The sequence below is a fragment of the Muscardinus avellanarius genome (genome assembly GCF_963383645.1).
Source record: "Muscardinus avellanarius genome assembly, chromosome: 1".
Classification (NCBI taxonomy): Eukaryota; Metazoa; Chordata; class Mammalia; order Rodentia; family Gliridae; genus Muscardinus; species Muscardinus avellanarius.
The window spans coordinates 28,886,219-28,907,353 of record NC_137786.1 but is presented as its reverse complement, the minus strand read 5'-3'; the positions used below and the strand labels follow the sequence as shown (position 1 = coordinate 28,907,353).

The following is a 21,135-nucleotide window of genomic DNA, read 5'->3' as shown; positions in this document are numbered from 1 at the left end:
ACTATGATTATTTAAGTTATTAACATTGGAGCAAGCTTGGTAATAACACATTACATGAACGCGCTATATTATTTTTGCAAGTTTTCTGTAGGTCTAACATCATTTTAAAATAAAAAGATTAGCCGGGCGTGGTGGCACATGCTTATAATCCCTGCACTTGGGAGGCTGAGACAAGTGGATCCCACAGGTTCAAAGCCAGCCTCAGCTACTTAGCGAGGCTCTCAGCAACTTAGTGAGACCCTGTTTCAAAATAAAGTATAAAATAGGTCTGGGAGTATAGCCCGGAGGTAGAAAAGCCCCTGGGTTCCACCCACAGCACCACAATAAATAAATAGCATTTGCAAGAAGATGGAGGGAGCTGGAGAACATTATGTTAAGTGAGATTAGTCAAGCACAGAAAGAGAAGGGACATATGTTTTCTCTAATAGTCCAAGTCAGGGAGTAGTGGTAATACCAGAGGGACTCCAGATGATGGAGGGGAAATCTCAGCAAAGCTTGAATGGAAGGATAGGAGAGGAAGAAGGCTGAGGTTGCTCAATGGAGGAGCTACATTCGAATATGTGTAATAGCATAAATACAACATGATTAACCTGGACATCCTCTATTGGGGGGGGAGGGAAAGGGAGGGGGAAGGGCATGAAGCACAATGTAAATGTACACCACTCTCAATATTTTCCACTTATAAAAAGTAAAAATTTTAAAAAGAAATAAAATAAAAAATAAAAGCCCCTGGGTTCCACCCATAGCACCACAATAAATAAATTAATTAATTAATTAATTAATTAATTTTTACAAGATAATTTGACAATTACCTTTAAAAGAAGCAGATATCAAATACTGGGCTGAATTGTTTCCATATTTCAATGGATACACCTGTAGTATATAAACTGCTCTAAGCCATGAAAAATAACTGAAAGTGTCCCAACTGCTTTTATAAAACTAATACAAACTAGACTTTCAAATCTGACAATATCTCCTCTTTGCAAGAACTCTAATATCCAATCTCTCTCATTAATACAGATCCTAAATAAAACACTAAAAACTTAAATTCAGCAATACATCTAAAATTAGCATCGTGACAAAGTACACTAAATGTTATGATGGCTTACTATTAGAAAGTCTATTAAACTAATGGGGCAAAAATATTTGACAGAATCAATATTCATTCCTTATTTGGGGGTGGTTTACTGAGGATTGAATCCAGGGGTATTCCACCTCCAAGATAAGACCCCAGCCCTTTTTGCTTTTTTTAATTTTAAAACACAGTCTCTCTAAGTTACAGAGGCTGGTCTTGACTCTGCAATCCTCCAGCCTCAGCCTCCCAAGTACTGACTGGGATTACAAGCACGTGCCACAATGCGTGGCATTCATTCCTTATTTTTAAAATCACACTTGGCATACTGGGAATAAAAGTATAAGTTAGCATCTACTTCAAGATAAAAAATCAGAAATTAAAGTGTGAACACTGTTATTTAATATTTTGAGCCTCTTGCCAGTGAAATCAGAAATAAGGTATTTGACTATCAAAAAGGAGAAAAAAACTAATATGTGAAAATGGCACAAAACAAAACAGAGGATTCAATAAGTGGAATCCTTGCCAAATAAACAAACAGCCATAGCATTTCTACACCAGTACAGTTGTAAAATGTAACCAGAAGCTGGGCATGGTGGCGCACACTTGTAATCCCAGCATTCGGGAGGTGGAGACCAGAGGATGGTGGTTAATGGACAGCCTCAGCTACTTAGCGAGGCCCTCCGCAACGCAGTGAGACCCTGTTTCAAAAACTAAAAAGACTAAAAAGTAGGGCTGAGGTGGAGCTTGGAAGTACAATGTCCCTGGGTTCCATTCCCAGTACAGCCAAAAAAGAAAGTAACCAGAAAAGATCAGGATCATAACAACCAAAAGCACAAATACCCACCTCAGAATAAACTCAGCAATGATATGCAGAATGTAAATATGTGCTTCAAAATAACTTGAGAGTAGCCGGGCGTGGTGGCGCACGCTTGTAATCCCCGCGCTTGGGAGGCGGAGACAGGAGGATCGTGCAGGTTCAAAGCCAGCCATGCTGGCATAAGAGACCCTGTTTCAAAAATATAAAATAGGTCTGGGAGTGTAGCCCGGAGGAAGAAGGGCTTCCAGGAACCCCAGTACCACCAAAAAAATAAATAAATAAATAAATAAATAACTTGAGAGTAAATTTCAAATACATCACCATAAGAAATATCAAGAAAAGTAATAGATGTAACTCACTTGATTTAATCATGCTACATCACACGCATATATCAAAACATCCCACTGCATTTCATAAATGTAATGAGGATTTGTAAACTTAAAATACTGTTAATTAAAAGGTGGTGGTTACACAATATTGTGACTGTAGTAAGAGCCACAAAACTGTCTATGTAAAAGTGGATCGTTTTATACTGTTGTTTAATTTTAAAATATGTTAAAAACTGTAAAACTTTGTTTATGGACATAAAAAAATTCAAACAAATAAAGTCATTTGAAAGTTAGATTATGTAGAGTTGACAAGGATGTCGAGAAACCAACAAAATCATACATTGTTGCAATACTATAAATTGGTAAACTGCTTTATGAGGCAACTTGGCAACATCTGTCAAAACTTAAATGTACATAACCTTAAAGCCAGAAATTCCACTCCTAGAATTTTATCTTACAAATAACATGTCAGTATAAATATGTGAGTGTGTGTTATAAGCATGCGTGCACACACACACACACACACACACACACACACTCAATGTAGCATTGTTCTTAACAGCAAAAAAAACTGGGATCAACATATTGAAAAAACAAGACTGGTTAAAGATAGCATGCCAACATCATAAAATACTATGCAGCCATACTATAGGTAGTATGATTATTTTATTGAAAATATTTTTGCTATATGCCTATGTTTATAAAATAGAATGCACATGCTTCTAAAATTTATCAATGTACTTTTACCTGGATGGCAGAATTATAACATATTTTCTTCCCTGTGCTTTTCTATGTTTTCTAAATTTTTTACAATGCTCCTGTATTAATAACAGGGGAAATAATACAGGCCTTATCTGTGGATGAAAGGAATTCCAACTAATGCTTGCATTAAGAATTACATTGCAATGCACGTGAATGCACATTATAAATTCACTCCCTCATTTTCACACATGCATTTATATCCAATGCCTCTAAATTTTATATTTGCTGTGGCCACTTTGCAAAACTCATAATAGAATAAATGCTTTCCATTTTCACCCGTTTTAACCACTGTATCAAAGAATCCAATGCTGCACCCAATAATATAATGACATTCTGAGCTTAGTTTAGGAAGTGAAATCAAGATGGGTGCAATGACACATGCCTATAATCCCAGTACTTATGAGGCTGAGGCAGGAGGACTGCAGGTTCGATGACAGCCTCAGCAACTTAACAAGAGCCTATTTCAAAAGCAAAGGACAGGGTTAGGAGTGTAGCTCAGAGGTAGAAGGCCCCCTGGGTTCAATCCCCAGTACCACCCAAAAAAAAAAAAAAAATGAAACCAACAACTCTCCATTTGTGTAGAGGAGAAAGGGAAAAATCACCATGGCAGCAAAGAGGGTGAAATAGGATGTTTATCCTGCAAGCCTCAAAATCCCAGTTTCTACTTGTTTCATTAACTTTTCTTTATCCCTGTAAGAAGTGTGTTAGGTTATCTGTGCATACACAATGACCGACTGCTTAAGTCAGCCAGGATATCAGGGCAGGAGACCGGGGGCGTATGTTTTAAGGCTGAGATCCTGTCTCAGTATGTATCCTCAGCAAGAACTCGAAAGTGGAGCTCAGCATAAACAAGCTGTTTATGATCTGCACCCGCAGGTCCTCTAGAGCTTTCAGCATCCGATATGCAGGTCTGCAAAGATGTGCCATAGTCAGTCCTACAGTGCCTGCTTCCGAGGGAGCCCTAACCACATCTGGGGGGAAATGTTGTGTGTCTGTGATCATGATGAACTCCTTAAACACCCTCCATCACGGGGATCCTGGGAACTTACCCAGATCCACTCTAGGCAGTGAAGGTTTTCAACCCTATGTGTTGGTGGCTTCCAGAATTCTATATAGGAGAGGGGTAAGGCGTAGTCACCTGAAAGGAAGCAGGTCCTGGAGCAGTGGCTTCTGAATGTTTTTACCTTGATTTATGGTAATAGTTATTTTATTTTACATTGTAGTCCATTATAAAAATATGTGTACTGTGCATACACACACATATACAATTATGTTACTAAGTTTTACAAAACAATACATATGCTAGGTGTGACACACCTTGACATGTTTTATTCTATTTTGTTCTGTTCTAGTGTGTTTCTTCTATTTAATATTCTACCAAAATCTCATTACTCTGACAGCCTGTCATGATATTTGCAACCTGCAGTTAGAGGACTGGACAAGGGATCTTTAGATGGGGCTTGCATCTATAATATCTGGAGTTCAGAGCTATCCTGACCCCAGACAAGTGCCTGACACCACAGGTATATGGTCCTTTTGCTCTCATTCTTAGAGACAAAAAGAAAGCTTGAGAAACTAGGAAATACTGTGGGAGTGCTCCGAATCACAAATTTCCAAAATCATATTTACAGACATCACATTTACGGACATAACTCAAGTTTCCAACTCTTCCTTCCACCCCTCCTGGACACTGCGTCACAGGATGGGAGGCTGGGGGTGGAGTTACCGTAGGAGGAGCTGTTGAAGAGTTCGATATTGAAGAAGGCGTAGTCTCCGCTGGTCATGCCATGTCTGTGCGCCGCCAGCATGATGCTCCGGATGGTGTCACCGCTCGCACACATGATCACCACTGTGGAGGGGGACAAGCAACACCCGTGAGAGACACCCCAACAGAGCAGAGAGCACACAGGCTAAAACCAAGGGCAACACCAGGCAGGAATGGGGGACTGATAAAGTCCTGGAGTACCAACTCACACACCATTCATTACAGTAGGGTCCCCTTATCTGCAGGGCGTATGTTCCAAGGCTCCAGCAGATGCCTAAAACTATGGATGGTACCAGCCCCTGTATATGCCATGTTTTTTCCTATATGTAAATGAGGAAGAGTTAACAGATTAGCAACAATAGCTAATAATTAAATAGAACAATCATAACAACATACTGTAATCAAAGTATTTGGAACTCTTGAATTATTCATTTCTGAAATTTTCCATGTAATATTTTTAGATCACAGGTAACTAAAAACTCAGAGAGTAAAACCACAGATAAGGGGGTACTACAAAGAAGAAAAAAATAGTAACTCCACTGAAGTCAACCTAGTGGACCCCTCCATAGCACATGGTGGGAGCCAACGTCACCAACCCTGGGCACATAGACTGGCCCGCCTCCTGGTGGGACATACAAAGGACAATGGGAAGCCTGCACCAGGGGAGAGCAAGCAGCCACAAACTCAGCTTGGGGGACAGTCTGTCCAGTAAGTGGCCCAGGCTCTTTAAAATGGTCAATTTCATGAAAAAGAGCCAAAAAGAAATTGGAATGCAATATGTGATAGTCAACTGGATTCTGGACCTTAAAAAATAAGTGAAAGTTTTACTATAAAGGGCATTACTGAGAAAGCTGGTGGCATCTGACTAAGGTCTGTAAACTAAATAATGGAATTCTGCTGGCATTAAAGTTGTTGTTTGCAGGGTGTTGTGGCACACACTTATAATCCCAGTGTGTTTGGGAGGCTGAGACAGACAGGTTCACTGCCAGCCTCAGCAACTTAGCGAGGCCCTCAGCAACTCAGTAAGACCCTGTTTCAAAACAAAAAAATAGCCGGGTGTGGTGGCTCACGCTTGTAATCCCCGCACTTGGGAAGTGGAGACAGGAGGATCACCCAGGTTCGAAGCCAGCCGCGCTGGCTTAAGAGACCCTGTTTCCAAATATAAAAAATGTATAAAATAGGTCTGGGAGTGTAGCCCGGAGGTAGAAGGGCTTCCAGGAACCCCAGTACCACCAAAAAATAAAAATAAAAATAAACAAAATAAAATAAAATAGGTTTTGGGGTGTAGCTCAGAGGTAGTATGGCCCTGGGCCCAATTCCCAGTAACACACACACACACACACACACACACACACACACACACACACCCAGCTATTGGTTGTCATGACTATACTGTAGTTATGTAAGTGAACATCTTTGTTCTTAGGAAATACACTCTTAAGTGTTAAAGAGTCAAGAAACATGATTCTAGGCTAAGAAGTGTAGCTCACACTTTCATAGCATGTGTGAGGCCAAGTTCCATCCCCAACATGAGCAGGAGAAAGAGGAGGAGGAGGAGGAGGAAGAGGAGGAGGAGGAGGAGGAGGAGGAGGATCCTGAACTTATTCTCAAATGATTCATAGAAAGATAGTATTATCTCTGTATGTGATAGACAGATGATAGACAGAGAGATGGTAGATAGATAGATAGATAGATAATAGAGAAAAAGAGAAGGGAGACAATTTGGAATGAAAAAGCAAACATGGTAAAATATTAACAACTGGTGAAAATTTGGGTGAAGGCTGTACAGAGGTTCTTTATATTTTCTTACATCTTTCTAATAGTTTTGAAATAAAACTATTTCAAAATAAAAGTTTTTGTAAAAAATAAAAATATATCAAATAAATCAACAGATTTTCCCAGCATAAGACAGGGGAGAGTGTCAACTGCTTTTCATACTTAGCATGGTAAGTAGGTTTTCCTAACAAATCAGACTCACGGCTGCAGAGAACATTCCTCTGGCAAATTGGAGGATGCGGGCAGTGCCACAGGCGTTCTGCTGTCTGCACTTGAAGACGCTGTTCTCAGAGTGCCTCAAATACAGAGGCAGCAGTTAAGATCCCAAGTTCCCTCCCCCATGCCCTCTCCATTTATAGCCACACCATCAGATCTGAGAGTCTTTAAGCGCTCCAGAAGACTGTCGCCTGCACCTAGGAGTGGTACGGGCTGGCGCAAAGTGGGGACTTCGCCACTGTCCAACCAGTCACTGCTGATGGCCCCCAGGCCCATGATCTGCACCGCCCTACTTGCTGCATCCACACACACACGGTAAAGAGGAGGGATCCGCAGAGACCTGGGCGCTGTAAACCTCATTAAAGCAACGTGTGCCAGCCCTCCAAGTTGTGTAAGGTCTCCGTAAAAGCATGGGTGCTGAAAGACACAGAAGTCATTGCAGGTGGTGCCTGAGCAGCCTTGGCGGCCTGTGTGCACGGCCAGGTTCTTGCCGATTTGTCTTTTACTGCACGCCTTAACTGGCATCTCTTACTACAAAAGAGCTCCTTGTACAGTGCTTAAAAGCCTTAAGAGAACAAGCTTCGAAAACAATACAAAACTTCTAAAGACCTGCAACTGTGGGAGTAGGTCTCGCTTGTGCTTGGAAATAGAGTTAGATATTTGAAATAAATAATCAGATACCAAGACACCTCAATAAGGAAGCTCTCATAGACATCTGTTGTTATTCATTCTGACGTAGCTCTGTTTTAGCTCTCAATTGAATCTGGCCCTTTCAATAAAAACAAGTTAAACACACACACACACACACACACACACACACACACACACACACACACAGAGCCAGGGTGTCCCACAAAACAGCCAACAAAGAGCCAAGGCTGGACAAGTTTTAAAAGTGTGAACTCCAACAGGGAGTATCTCCAGAAGGATCTAGAAAGTTCTAGCCAGCCGTGCACCAAGAAGCCCTTATTGTCTCTTGATCAGCTATTCATAGTCCAAGGTCTAGCTCTCCACTAGCAGAACCCGATTCTGCCAGCCTTTAGACAGTTATCACTTAGGAGCAGGTTTCCATTTATTTATATCTATAAGGTTTCTATAGATTAAGCTGAAGATCACTTAAGTTCCACGGGGACCCGAATGGTTGTGAATACATTTGTATTGGTGTCCCTTGTGCCCTGGGAAGCCAAATTATAAGCAGTACGATGTTAGTGAGGATAAAATCAGAATCAGGGAGGGTAGCTGGAAGATCCAGGGATCCAGGGGCACCAGGCACTGATAGACTTAAACATCCATATGATAGATATGCCTGGCCCAGGACTGAACAGGAGTGCCCCAGGGCCAAAGCAGACACTTCCTTAAGCCCCAGATGCGCTCTGCCCAACACTGACCTCTGTGACATTTCTCCTACTTTTTCATTCCTGGCATCTCCCTCCCTCCCTCCCCATCAGCCCCACTGCAAGCCCTTCTGATGGACACAGCCCTTCTTTAAATGTTAGCACCCACTCCCTTGACGAAGAGCATCATAGAGAGCATTTGTCTACCTACGTAGACTTTTATTACTCTCCACCTTACCATGTTGACTATGTGGTTTACTCTCACGAGGAAATCCTAATTTCCAAGTTTGTAGGCAGAGCACTGTCTTTCTTGAATAAAACAAGCTCAGAGTGCACATGACCATCTTAGTTTCAGTTAGAACCGAAGCAAGCACTTAAGGACACTGAGAAAGTAGTCAGAGGGCAGGATCCAACATATTTACAATGTTCCCCTCAACCTGTTACGGCTGTCTCATTTGGATCTAATTGAACAGCAAGTCTTTTTAGCAATTTGTCTTTACATGATCCATCAAAATGTTTAAAATTGTTTTTGTTAGAGCCAGGAGTGGTGGTGCACGCTTGTAATCCCATCATTTGGGAGGCTGAGACAGGAGGATCGCAGTTCGAGGACAGCCTCAGCTACTACTTAGTGAGACCCTTTGCAACTCAGTGAGACTCTGTATCGAAATAAAGAATAAAAAATAAGGCTCAGAGGTAGAATGCCTCTGGATTCCATCCCCAGTACCTAAAAAAAAAAAAAGAAGAAGAAGCCGGGCGTGGTGGCGCATGCTTGTAATCCCCGTGCTTGGGAGGCAGAGACAGGAGGATCGCGCAGGTTTGAAGCCAGCTGCCCACGCTAGCTTAGGAGACCCCGTTTCCAAAAATGTAAAAATAGGTCTGGGAGTGTAGCCCAGAGGTAGAAGGGCTTCCAGGAACCCCAGTACCACCAAAAAAAGAAAGAAAGAAAGAAAAAAAGAAAATGTTTTTTGTTAAAATAGCTCATACAATGTATCTCTTCCTATTCATGTTTCATCACTTTATATAATAACTATAAATCAAATATGATAGCAAGCACAGAGGCAGGGACTGATGTGAGTAGAGCTCTTGGAAAGTATGCAGAGGAGTATGAGAGATGTGTGGCTTACTCAGGAGAAACAGACTAAGCTCCCAGCACTCACCAAGAATCAGTAAGATTTACAGAGAGACCAGCATGGGCTGTTCCTACCAACTGCCCCAGTGGAGGCCGGTCAAGAAGCCGCCTCCTGCTTGGTTCTACCTCGCGATGTCCCCTGCCGTCCTTCCTCATCTGGTTTCCATACTGTCCTCTATGAGCAGCTCCCGCCACTGCAGCCCTTTCCTGCAGTCACTCTAAGAGCAGCAAAAAGGCAAAGGCCGGCCCCTACCCCAAGTATGCAGCCTGGAATGCTCGCAGTTCTCTGGATGCACATCTGGAGCCGCCCTTTTACACGTCACCCCTTTGCTGTTACAACGGAGCAGCGTCAACAAGAGTCAATCCAGAAAAGGCACGGAGGTCAAATGCCAAAGGGCAGTTCTGGATGTCCATTCAGAAAACTAAGATCATCCCAGGTCGCACACAGGTTATGAGGGGTAGCCTTCCCCGAGCTCATCTGCAGCAGCCTGTACTAGGTTAACATGTCTCCTCATGAGGAGCCCCCATTTATCCTCCCTCCCCCAACAGGAGGAAGGGGGTGAACAGTCTGTTTGCTGACTCTGGAAGAAAGCACTGGGCACACTGGGCGCTGTCCTCTTCCTTCCTTTTTGAGCTGTGTCTACCCAGGGAGCACGCTTCTTGGGTGACTTCTGTCGCTCAGTACGTATGAGCGACTTAGAGCTGAAAGGTGCTGACTGTGACTTAGTGGGTGAGCCTGCCTAATTCTGGGAGGGAGTAATAGTAAGCAAGCCTTATTGGCAACATATCCAAATCCATGTTCTCCAATCAGTTTTGATAATAATAAAGAGGATATTTTCCATCTGACTTACGGATCATGTTCTATTTCAGTCTAAACTTAGAAGGGAAAGGGGGATGTTACGACATGGAGGTAAAGCAAAGTGCACACGCCTGCAAATGGAAATGTGGTAACAGAAATGAAAAGGCAAAACTCAATTGTAATTTGGAAAGAAATACCAAAAAAATTCTAAACAAGCAGAATTATTTTTTTAAATGGTGATAAATAGAAGGAAAGTGGAAGATCAAGCCATTAAGTCTAACACCTAAATAAGAAAAAACTTTCTAGAAATAAAAAATAAGAAAAAGGAGGAAAGGGATAAAATCATCAAAGAAATCATTTGAGAAAACTTTTCAGAGATGAGAGAATTGTAGGTTCAAGTCCAACCTCAACTTCGCAGGAGCCTCCAACAACCTTATGAGACTTTATTTCATGGGGTTTTATTTTTTTTATTTTTTGGTGGTACTGGGGGTAGAACCCAGAGGCTTTCTACCTCCGGGCTATACTCCCAGACCTTTTTTATATATTATTTGGAAACAGGGTCTCACTAAGTTGCTGAAAGCCTCACTAAGTAGCTGAGGCTGGCCTCGAACCTGTGCGATCCTCCTGTCTCAGCCTCCCAAGCGCGGGGATTACAAGCGTGCGCCACCACGCCCGGCTTTGAGACTTTATTTCAACATGGAAAATAAAAACAAAAATAAAAAAGCTGGGCATGGTGATTCATGTTTGTAATCCCAGTACTTGGGAGGCTGAGACAGGAGGATAGAAGGTTTGAAGCCAACCTCAGCAATTTAGTGAGGCCCTCCACAACTTAGTAAGACCCTGTTTCCAAATAACAAAATATAAAAAGCTGGCTGTAGCTTGGAGGTAGACTGTCCCTGTGTTCCATCCCTATACCACAGAATAGATAGATAGATAGATAGATAGATAGATAGATAGATAGACCGGGCGTGGTGGCACATGCCCATAATCCTAGTTCTTGGGAGGCTAAGACAGGAGGATTGCAGGTTTGAGGCCACCCTCAGCAATTTAGCAAGAACCTGTTTCAAAATAAAGATGAAAATGGTGGTGGGGGGTGGCTTGGAAATAGAACACCTCTGGGTTCAACCCCTAGTACCAATAACAACAACAATGCTGGGTGTGTAGCTCAGAGGTAGAATGCCCCTGAGTTCAATCCCTAGTACAAGATAGGAAGAGAGAAAGGACGCAAGGAAGGGAGGGAGGGCGGGTGGACCTGCAAACAAGGCTACAAGAGTTGAAAATGATTGCCTCTGGAAAATCAGAAATGGGAAATGGGAGCAAGAAGTTTTCTTAATATGTCTTGTGTAATTTTCTGACTTTAAACTATGTAGCTGCATAACTAATTTTGTTAAAATAAAATCTAAGCCAGGCGTGGTGGCGCATGCTTGTAATCCCCGCGCTTGGGAGGCTGAGACAGGAGGATCGCGCGGGTTCAAAGCCAGCTTCAGCTACTTAGTGAGGCTCTCAGCAACTTAGTGAGACCCTGTTTCCAAATAAAATATTAAAAAGGTCTGGGAGGATAGACCAGAGGTAGAAAACCTCTGGGTTCCACCCCCAGTACCACAAAAAAATAAATAAAAAATAAATAAAAATCTAATTTCTTTCAAAATAAGGTATCTGGTGCTTCTCCACTACTTGGCGATGGGCGTCTTTTACTAAATAGAGATCACACCTTTACTGTTGTTGCTCCAGTGCCAGCCACCGCAAAGGGCCGTGCAATCTCTACTGTGCGGCCTGCAGCGCTGCCTTATTTTACACTTATCAAGGGTTCTTTTCTTTTCTGGTGGTACTGGGGTTTCTGGAAACCCTTCTACCTCCGCGCTACACTCCCAGACCTATTTTATACTTTTTTTTTTTTAATTTGGAAACAGGGTCTCTTAAGCCAGCGCAGCTGTCTTCGAACCTGTGCTATCCTCCTGTCTCTGCCTCCCAAGCGTGGGAATTACAAGCGTGCGCCACCACGCCCGGCGTTATCGGGGGTTCTTTGCTCACAAAGCTCTGTTGATCAATCGCTCAGTCATTTGCCTCTCAGCTATTTGTCCTGGACTACTAAAATTTAAATGATTCTTATATTGATTAATTACTGTTACCTCTCCAGTCATTATGCAGGCCCAAACGGATGACATATTAATAACTAAGAGTGTCAAATTACAGTTCTTCATAGAAAAACATTTGTGTGTAGACTACTTCTAGTTCTGCATTTTATAAGGCATACTTTCATTGCTTGAAAAGAACTATTTCTGTCTTTTTAAAGATAAATTTATCATTACATATGGACTATTAGGGGCAGTAGTCATCCATATAAGTGAGTCTACTTTAAATAAATATTATTATTTTAAAATAACATATGGCCGGGCGTGGTGGCGCACGCTTGTAATCCCCGCGCTTGGGAGGCAGAGACAGGAGGATCGCGCAGGTTCGAAGCCAGCCGCGCACGCTGGCTTAGGGACCCTGTTTCCAAATAAAAATGTAAAAATAGGTCTGGGAGTATAGCCCGGAGGCAGAAGGGCTTCCAGGAACCCCAGTATCAATAATAATAATAATAATAATAATAATAATAATAATAATAATAATAATAAATGCTGAGCTAGGCATGGTGGTACATGACTATAACCCCAGTGCTTGGGAGGCTGAGATAGAAAGACTACAGGTTTGAGACCACCCTCAGCAATTTACCACAGCCCTCACCAACTTATTGAGACTCTGTTTCAAAATTAAAAAAAAAAAAAAATAAGGCTAGGGTGTAGCAGAAGTAAAATAGTCCTGAGTTCAATTCCCAGTAACATACACACAAGCACGCATACACACACACACACCCACACACACACACACACACACGTGCACAAAAAAAATATGCATGTATATGTATATATATATGCACTTGGGTATGTGTATGTTGTTCATATCAGCTAAAGACATGAGAGAAAAAAGCCTTTTAAATTATTGACTTAGATAATAAATCCCTAAAGTAAAAGAATAATTGTCTTTTTTTTACTTTTTCTTTCTACAAATAGAGCACACAGCCAAGTATAAATTTGGTTGTATTATTATTTGAGATGGTGGCACTGTCAGTGTTGACCATTAAAGATATTAAAATATTCCTAATTTGGTTTCTAATTCATAATTTTGGTTTCAAAAAGATGAACTTAAGTACCAAAAGAAAGTAGTAAAATTGTTTTCTCCAAAAGAGGAGGGAAATTAACTCTCTAAAGCATACTCTAGCTCATGCTGCTTAATAAGGAATTTCCAGAGGCTGAAATACTGTCGGTTACAGTTTTGCCCTTGGGGGAGCACAAATCAGAAGCACTGAACAGTCTGAAGAGGCCTCATTCTCCCCAAATCCTCGTGTCACATGGGAGGACATGGACTCAGGGAAGCTCAGCGTCTTGTACAAAGCTGCTGAGTTGAGACACCAGATCCGGAGGTATCTGGGTTTAGCCCAGGGTTCTTTTCCCCTTCTGGGTTAAGGTCACTATCATTATCATTATATGTAGTATCTCTGTAAAATCCCAGCCACTGTGATCAAACCACACATTTATGGAGCCCTTAGTGTGGGTCTGGCATGGTTCTGGCACATTCTATGGGGTTCTGTGTGTTAGCTTATTGAACCTTCCCAGCACCCCAAAGATGTGTGGGTGTTCCCTCTAGCCCCTCTTCACCTGAAGGGCCCCAGGTACAGAATTGAGTAGCCGCACCAGATTCGCCAGCCAGTGAGCAGCCACAAACTGCACTAGATCTTCACTAGAAGATCCCCAGAGAGAGTTTGCACCAAGCAACTTTCTCTCCTGAAAATAAGGGATTTGGGAGGTAGAGAGGAACAGCTTAGGAGAGAAACTTATTTCACTTTTCTGAAGGTCTGGTCACTTTTGGAAATATGGTCTAGAGTAAGAATCTTAACATCCGAAAGCAACCGTCTCACTTGTAAAACAGAAACGTGAGCTCACCAAACTGTCACCACTAAACTCAAACTTGGAAGGGAAAAAAGGGATCAGAGAACATCTACAAGGCTCTGAGATTTTATGTTATCTCTTTATCTATATAGAGATGGATAGGTACAGGGCAGCAACCGAAACCTGAGGTGCTGTAGCCCTTCCTGAGCCATTGGCACCCCCAAACCCCAACCCCTGCAATCACAGGGAGGCCCCTAGGCTGGGATCGGATCCATCTGGGCAGGCAGATGCTCTCTGCCTTGGCGCTGTGGTCCACACCACTGGGGACAACCCAGCGAAGGCAGCACTGATGAGTTTGCAAACCGCGGGTCTCTCTCTGGGGGACACATCCCCATTCTCTGCTGCCCTGGGAAGTCTCCAACTTGCAGCTTGCTGGGTGCTGAAGAAGCAGGTGGGGGGGGGGGGCAGCCAGAGGTCTGCGGGAAGCTGCTGTAACCTGGGGACTGGGAGTGCGAGCGAAGTAGATATGAGCTCCTCTCCCAGGCGTGGGGAGCCCACAGCTCTTGAACACAAATGTCCTTTTTCTTAATCAGCAAAGCCCGCGCCCCGCCTGCCTAGCTGGCAGGGATTGGGTGCAGACAGCCTGGAGTTCTCGAAGGCTTAAAACTTGCCAGGCAACCCAATGTGGACACCTCCTGCCTCTGCGCTCGGAAGAGTGTGTTCTTTTGAGTCCGTAGTGACCCTGGTAGGAAAGGGGAATGGCTGCCTCGCCACCCTCGAAGGGCTCTTGCCACTCTCACCTGTGTGGGGCTCGCGGCCTGCGGCTGCGCAGTCTCCCACAGTCAGCGCCCAGGTGCCCGGCCTCGCCAAATCCTGCCCAAACCTGCGCCTGGCTCAGCCCCGCTCCCCTCGGGTCTCACCGGGTGGCACAGGGCTGCAGAGAGCTCTGACTGGGCTGAACCGCTGACACTCCAGGCGCGTGCGCGCCCAGGACGAGCAGGGGCGGGATTCCCCGATTGTTGAGCGTTCCCAAAGCCACCCATCTAGGAGGCCACCGCGCTATGCTGGGCTGTCACCCGCCTTTCCCTGCAGTAAGATGGGCCGCGCCTGCAATGACCTTTCCGCGGCCACCCCCTGCTGCGGCCACGGCCACCATACCCAGCCTTGAGCTCCTTAGCTGTTCACTTTGGGTAGTATTCCAAACCCCTAGAGACCCGCGGAGAGCTGGGGTGGGGGAAATAGAAGAGAGATTCAATGCCCGCTTCTTCAGGCAACGCTCTGGCCAAGTCTAGTTCTGGGATGTTTTAGGCACGGATGCTGAAAGCGCCCGGGAAAAATGAGTGTCACTAGAGTCCAGACACAGCCAGGCATTTTTGGTGGAAACTACAGAAGCTTGTTTATAAGGAACTAGAGGGGCCCTGGAAGGAATGAGAAGAGTCAAACAATGCGCCTTTAAAAAAAAAAAAAAGAAAGAAAGAAAGAAAGAAAGAAAGAAAGAAAGAAAGAAAGAAAGAAAGAAAAGAAAAAGAAAAAGACCTGGGGTCTGTGGTAGTGGCGACGCGCGACTGCAAAAGCGTCCGAAGGCGCTTCCGCTAAGGGGGCGCACACCAGCAAGGGACTGGGTAACGAGTCCTTTCGGCCTGGGCACGCTTCAGAGCCCGGTGCAGGTAGCGCGCCGCCGATCGCCAGCCCCATGACCAGGGGCGCGCTACCTTCCAAGAGGAAACCAGGAACACAACCTCAGGTGGTCCGGCAGCACCTGTAGGACCTGGGCACTCAGGGGGCGGCTTCAAACGCCCGTCATCGGGCTCCTGCACTTCCCCAAGACCCTCTAGATCCACCCTGCCACCGCGATCCTCAAAGATGAGAGCTCACACGGAAGAGTCCCCGCGCGCCCTCCCGAGGGCCTGGGCGCCGCAGGGAAAGCGCGCTCCCTGGAGGATGGGACCAAGTGCCCGGAGCCGCGGGGAGGTCCCTGGAGGACCAGACCGAGTGCGGGGAGCCGCGGGGAGGTCCCTGGAGGCCCGGAGCGAGTGCGGGGAGCCGCGGGGAGCGGCGGGGTTAGGACCCGGACCCGGGACCCGGGGCCCGGGACGCGCTCCTGCTCACCTCGCTCACTGGCCTGGATGTAGCGCAGGATGTCGTCCAGGTCCAAGTCTTTGGTCTCGTCGAAACTGTAGGCGGACGTGTGCAAACCCTCCTCCTGGAAGACCTCGTGGACCCCCTCGAGGGTGAAGTAACAGTTCCGCTCCAGTTTGTCGTCGCTGTAGAGGAGCGCGGCGCGGCTCCAGTGGTGGTGGCGGAACAGGGCGAGCATCATCTCGCCCATCTTGGCGTAGGCAGGCGCCACGCGCGTGAGGTGCGAGTACTCGGCGTCCTTGTGTTGGAAGCCGGCGGCCAGGGCTCCGGCCGACAGCATGGGCAGGTCCCAGTGCGAGGCCAGCCGGGCCACGGGCGCCGCCGCGTACTCGCACACCGGCCCCAGGATGAGGTCGGGCGTGGCGCCCCGCGCCGCCGCCACGCGGTCCACGAGGCTGAAGAGCGCGCGGTTGCCGCAGTCCGAGTCCTCATAGGCCACCTGGAAGCTGGTGCCCGGCGGCAGGAGCCGCCTCCCGGTCCGGTTGCCCTCCACGCTGCGCAGCGCGTACTCGATGGCCGGCCGCACCCGGGCCAGCGAGAACAAGTAGGAGTCGTCCTGGGGCAACAGCACCAGGACCTCAATCTTCTGGGGCGGCAGCGCCTCTCTCTCCCGGCGCCCGCCGCCCGGGCCCGTGCCCCCTTCGCCAGCGCCCCCGGCGCCGCCCGCCAGCAACGCCCAGCCGAGCAGGACGCACGCGGAGAACCGGAGCCCCGGCGGGCACTGCATCCTGCGGCCAGAAAGCGGTGGCCCTCGCCGCCGGCTCGCGCTCGGCCCCCCACCCACCCTGCCTCTTTCCTCCCCACTCTTCTTTCCGAGGTCCCTGCGCCCCCTTGGGCGCTCCAAGGAAACAGAATACCCCCTCCCCTAACGCGCCAGAAGATAAGAGAGAAGAGTCCTCCGCAATGTCACTAGTTATTTAAAAAAAAAGAAAGAAAAAGAAAAGAAAAAGTTCACCGAGTGTAAACCTGTGCGTCTGTAATACACATATATATACTTATAAATATATATAGTCGCCCTCCCTTTATGCATATGCTATTTTGCTTAGAGGTGTCTTCGTATTTGGGCGTTGCTAAGGTTGCTTTTGCAAGCGTATTTGTAAAAGAAAAAAAAAAGTTAGACTTGTCCAAGTGCTTGTAATTGACGGTGCATCTCCTTCGCGTTTGATCTCATTGATTCGCGTCGGTTCCTGGATCCATAGCCCGCGTTTAAATAGCGTGGCAGCGGCTGAGCGTGTTACCACACATGGCGCGCCAAGGCCGGGCTTGTATTTCCAGCGGGTGGGGTGGGTGGGGGTGGGGAAGGGTGGGGGCTGGGCTGGGGGAGCCGCTCATTAACATTCTTACATCAGGGCTCCTCCCCGCACCCCTCCGCGGCCCGCCGCTCCCCAGCCCCTAACCCTCACGCCCGCAGGCGCTCGGCTCCTTCCTAGAGCCTGCACCGCCCAGGTCTGTGCGGCGGGAGCGCGGCACGCCTCGGCGATCCCCGCCTCTCCCTCCAGCTCCGGGCTTTAAGAAAAGGAAATGTGTTTGAAAGTCAAGAAATGCGCGTGCACAAGCAAACACACACACACACACTCACACACACACACACACACACAGTGGAAAAAAAAAAAAAAGCAGCGGGACCGGGGAAAGGGAGTGGTTCTCGAAATTGATAGATTAGTGCAAAAATCCGTAGGTCCCGCGCGCTCTCACCTCTTTATTGCTCTGGCCACATTTTCTCCGGATGAGCCGGCTTGGGTCGGGCACCTGACCTTCCTGGTCTGCCGGCGAAAGGTCAAGGAACCAGGACCAAGGGCCGGGTGCAGAAGCCTGGTTTGCGCACCTGGCGCGTCCAGCGGAGCCCGGCTTTGCCCCGGTCCTTCCTTCCCCGGCCGGCGCCGGGCCCTCCCTCTGGGCCAGGCCAGTTCGCCTGGAGGCGCCTCGGTGCGCGGGCCCCCGCTTTCTGGCGCCGCGACCCTCTGCCCGCGCACTGAGAGCAGAAAAGGGAAACTTGTTGCTCCCAAAAGCGAGCGAATGGTTCGGCTTCTGGAGGTGTCACAAAGCTTGAAAGCCATCCCTAAGCCGCCCCTGGGGCTTTGTTAACTAAACCAGGCAACTAAATAAAGGGACTGTCTCCCCAGAATTTTTCCCGGAGGATCTCCTGGGTACGGACAGCTCCCCTCCAAACCGAGCGCCCGAGATCCGACCGCCTCTCCTCCCCAGTGCGCGAGGCACTGCGCTCCAGACTCTGCGCCGCCAAGGAGGTCCTACTTTGGAGACCCGGTGGCCACAGCACCGCAGCTGTGCAGACCAGGTAGGAGCGGCCGTGGAGACGTGGAGACTCCTCCGCTCCTCCGCGGGGGGAGCGTCGCGGGTGTCTGCTGCGCAGCCCGGCGGGGCAGAGAGGAGCTGGACCCTCCGTACGTGTAACACCCCGGTTGTTTGCACTGTGAACGTGCTGCATGGCACGAGAGAATATTTGACACTTTAAATAAATTGAAAATGTTTTAAAATGTTGATTCGACTGGGCTTCTGTGTCCACAAATTTCTATTAGTCTTAAGCCTACGCCCTCTTTCGGCAGAAACTTACACCCGACTGCTAACCCCGGTGTCACGGCCCTAGGCGCCAGCCTGCCCCCCCCCCCTCTCTCTCTCTCCCTAATGTGCCTTCGCTCTCATCTTCATTCGTGACCTTGAAAAGGCAAATTAAGGTTTCCGGGAAGTGTCAACTTCAGGTATCAGCCCTCCCCGCTGTTAAGGAGAGCTCTCCTTATCGCTCAGTCTGGCATCGTAAATGTAATTATGGGTAATGTTTCATCCTCCGGGTCATTTAGAAATTGTCACTGTAAGTAGGGACTTGTAACTCCTGGGGGTAGCTTCATTTAATTAAAGCTGCTAACCAGTAGCAAAAGAAGCCTCCTTATAAAATTTAATTCCACAAACAGGTAATACACACACTGGAAATGGAGATTTAGCGCTTTGCACGAATCAAAATTCTCCCTGAACTCCTAGGAGGGCAGGCGTTTGTGTATAGGATCATAGTTATTTACAAGAAAAGACAACGGGACAACGCTAAGTCCTAAATTCCAAGGGTCTTAATGGATTTCCACGTGTTGCCAAGAGACGTGAAGGAACCGAGGTTTCCTATTACCACCCGGTATGTCCTGTGTCTGGGGAACACCGGCCAATGGCGATATGACTCTGCTGTGTGTGATGTGGGCTTACTGGAGAGTCTGGGGTTTCGATGACACGGAGGTAAATGCCTCTCTCTCATCCCAGACGCTGCCCGGCCTCGCCCGAGGGTCAGCAGCGGGGCAGGATTGCGTTCCGCTGAGTCCCACTGCCTCCCGGTGGCTTTTGGGTAAAGGCACTCAGCTCCCAGCCTGTGGTTAAACAGCACTGACAGGATGAAGCTTTGCAAGCCAACAGCCCCTAAATTAAACAGTAGAAGGAAACCCCCAGTATTGCTGCCCTTGCCCATACTCCCAAAACCCCTTAAAAATCCAATGAGCAGAAATTAGCATTCTAAAGAAAGTTTTTCAAATGCAAACAGGCACAAGGTTATAGACTCACCAAGTAATAGAAGTATATGGATTCTTAATGCTTTGGGTTTGTTTACTTTTCATCAAGTTAGGGTTTTTCTTTTTTTTTTTTAAGCCAGCTGCAACTTTGAATAAAAGTCAGAAAGTTCTGCAATTTTTTTTTTTTTTTTCCTGTACTGGGGATGGATCCCAGGGGCATTTGATCTCCAAGCTACACTCCCAGCCCTATTTTTTTTTTTTTTTTTTTTTTTTTTTTTTTTTTACTTTTTGAAACAGGGTCTCACTGAATTGCAAAGGGCCTCACTAAGTAGCTGAGGCTGTCTGTGAACCCTAACCCTCCAGTCTCAGCCTTCCAAATGCTGGGATTACAAGCATGCGCCACCGGCTTAAAGTCCTGCAGTTTGCCAAAGAGAAAGTCACCCAGCCAGACATCTTCCATTCTCAACTTGAAGAACTGAGGCCCAAAGAGTATGAACTATATACTTAATGACCTTTGTCCTCTGAGAATATTCTTAAATGAGATTGGATTATAAATAAATCATGTATCACCTTCTATACCATATATAGAAGAGGATTGTGAGCAAAGCTAACTCCTCCTTTAAAAACATTCTTCACATCAGAATTTTATTTTTTATGTAGCTTTTTTTTTTCCCTGCAGGTCTGGGGATGGAATTCAGGGGCATTTGACCTCTGAACTACACCCCCTGCCCTATTTTTATTCTTTATTTTGAAACTGGGTCTCACTGATTTTCAGAGGGCCTCACTAAGTAGCTGAGGCTGTCCGTGAACCAAGACCCTCCAGTCTCAGCCTCCCAAATGCTGGGATTACAAGTGTGCACCACCACGCCCAGCTGTTATGTAGCTTTTGAGCTATACAGGACAGTGCAACTGAAAACGGCATCACTTTACATTTAAACTTTTGTATTACTTTAATCATAAAAATAAAGCAAAAGAAGAAAGAAGGAAAAGACTGAAAAAATAGAAATAACTCATCCCTGAATTCAATTTTTAAATATTATTTCTCTGAATTCTGTAAAACACTGAAATAGGAGAAAATAAGCACATTTTTCATATTCAAAAGAACACTAACTCTTTTAATGGGTGCACTCTTTCTGGCTCCCATTGTCACATGAAAACTAAAGTCATGGGGAAATGCTACAAAACAAAGTAAAATTAGCCAATTGAAAGCCTAACAACATTAGTCCTAGATGTGATATTACAGAAATGAATAGACCCTTTATAGGGTTTAGAAATGCTTTCATCAATATCTACAAACCATGATTTTTTTTCAACTTTAAAAACAAAGAGGCAAGTTTTCTATAAAGTATTCGATTGTTAAGTTTTCTGCTCTGTGAATGGATATCTGTGCCCATATGTGATTCTGCTACTACAAGGAAAGGAATCAGCCCATAGGAAGGCTAACAGGATTCTGTGAAATGTAGAAGAAGAGCTGTCAGGAGGAAGTTTTCTCCAGCATTTGTAGGTTCCTGCAGCCCTTCTCCCTCAGAATCCTGGCTGCAGCCTCTACAGTGGCCCATCCA

The 21,135-nt window shown here is 46.2% G+C and overlaps 1 protein-coding gene across 4 annotated transcripts in view; it reads right to left on the bottom strand.

Moving 5' to 3' along the window:
* The window catches only part of NPR3 (natriuretic peptide receptor 3), a gene marked incomplete at its 3' end in the record, with an annotated part of 96,365 nt that extends 78,492 nt beyond the window's left edge, over positions 1-17,873 (bottom strand). For 2 of the 4 annotated variants that reach the window (XM_080700992.1, XM_080700993.1), the window contains exons 1-2: positions 17,766-17,873; positions 4,710-4,832 (exon numbers count right to left, since the gene is read on the bottom strand). In XM_080700992.1, the coding sequence (XP_080557118.1) occupies positions 4,710-4,824 (115 nt within the window). In that variant the 5' untranslated portion in view covers positions 4,825-4,832; positions 17,766-17,873. Of the gene's footprint in view, positions 1-4,709; positions 4,833-16,040; positions 16,900-17,765 lie in introns of those variants that run through there. The other 2 variants (XM_080700990.1, XM_080700991.1) reach the window with 1 other exon arrangement.
* Between the last annotated feature and the right edge of the window lie 3,262 nt (positions 17,874-21,135).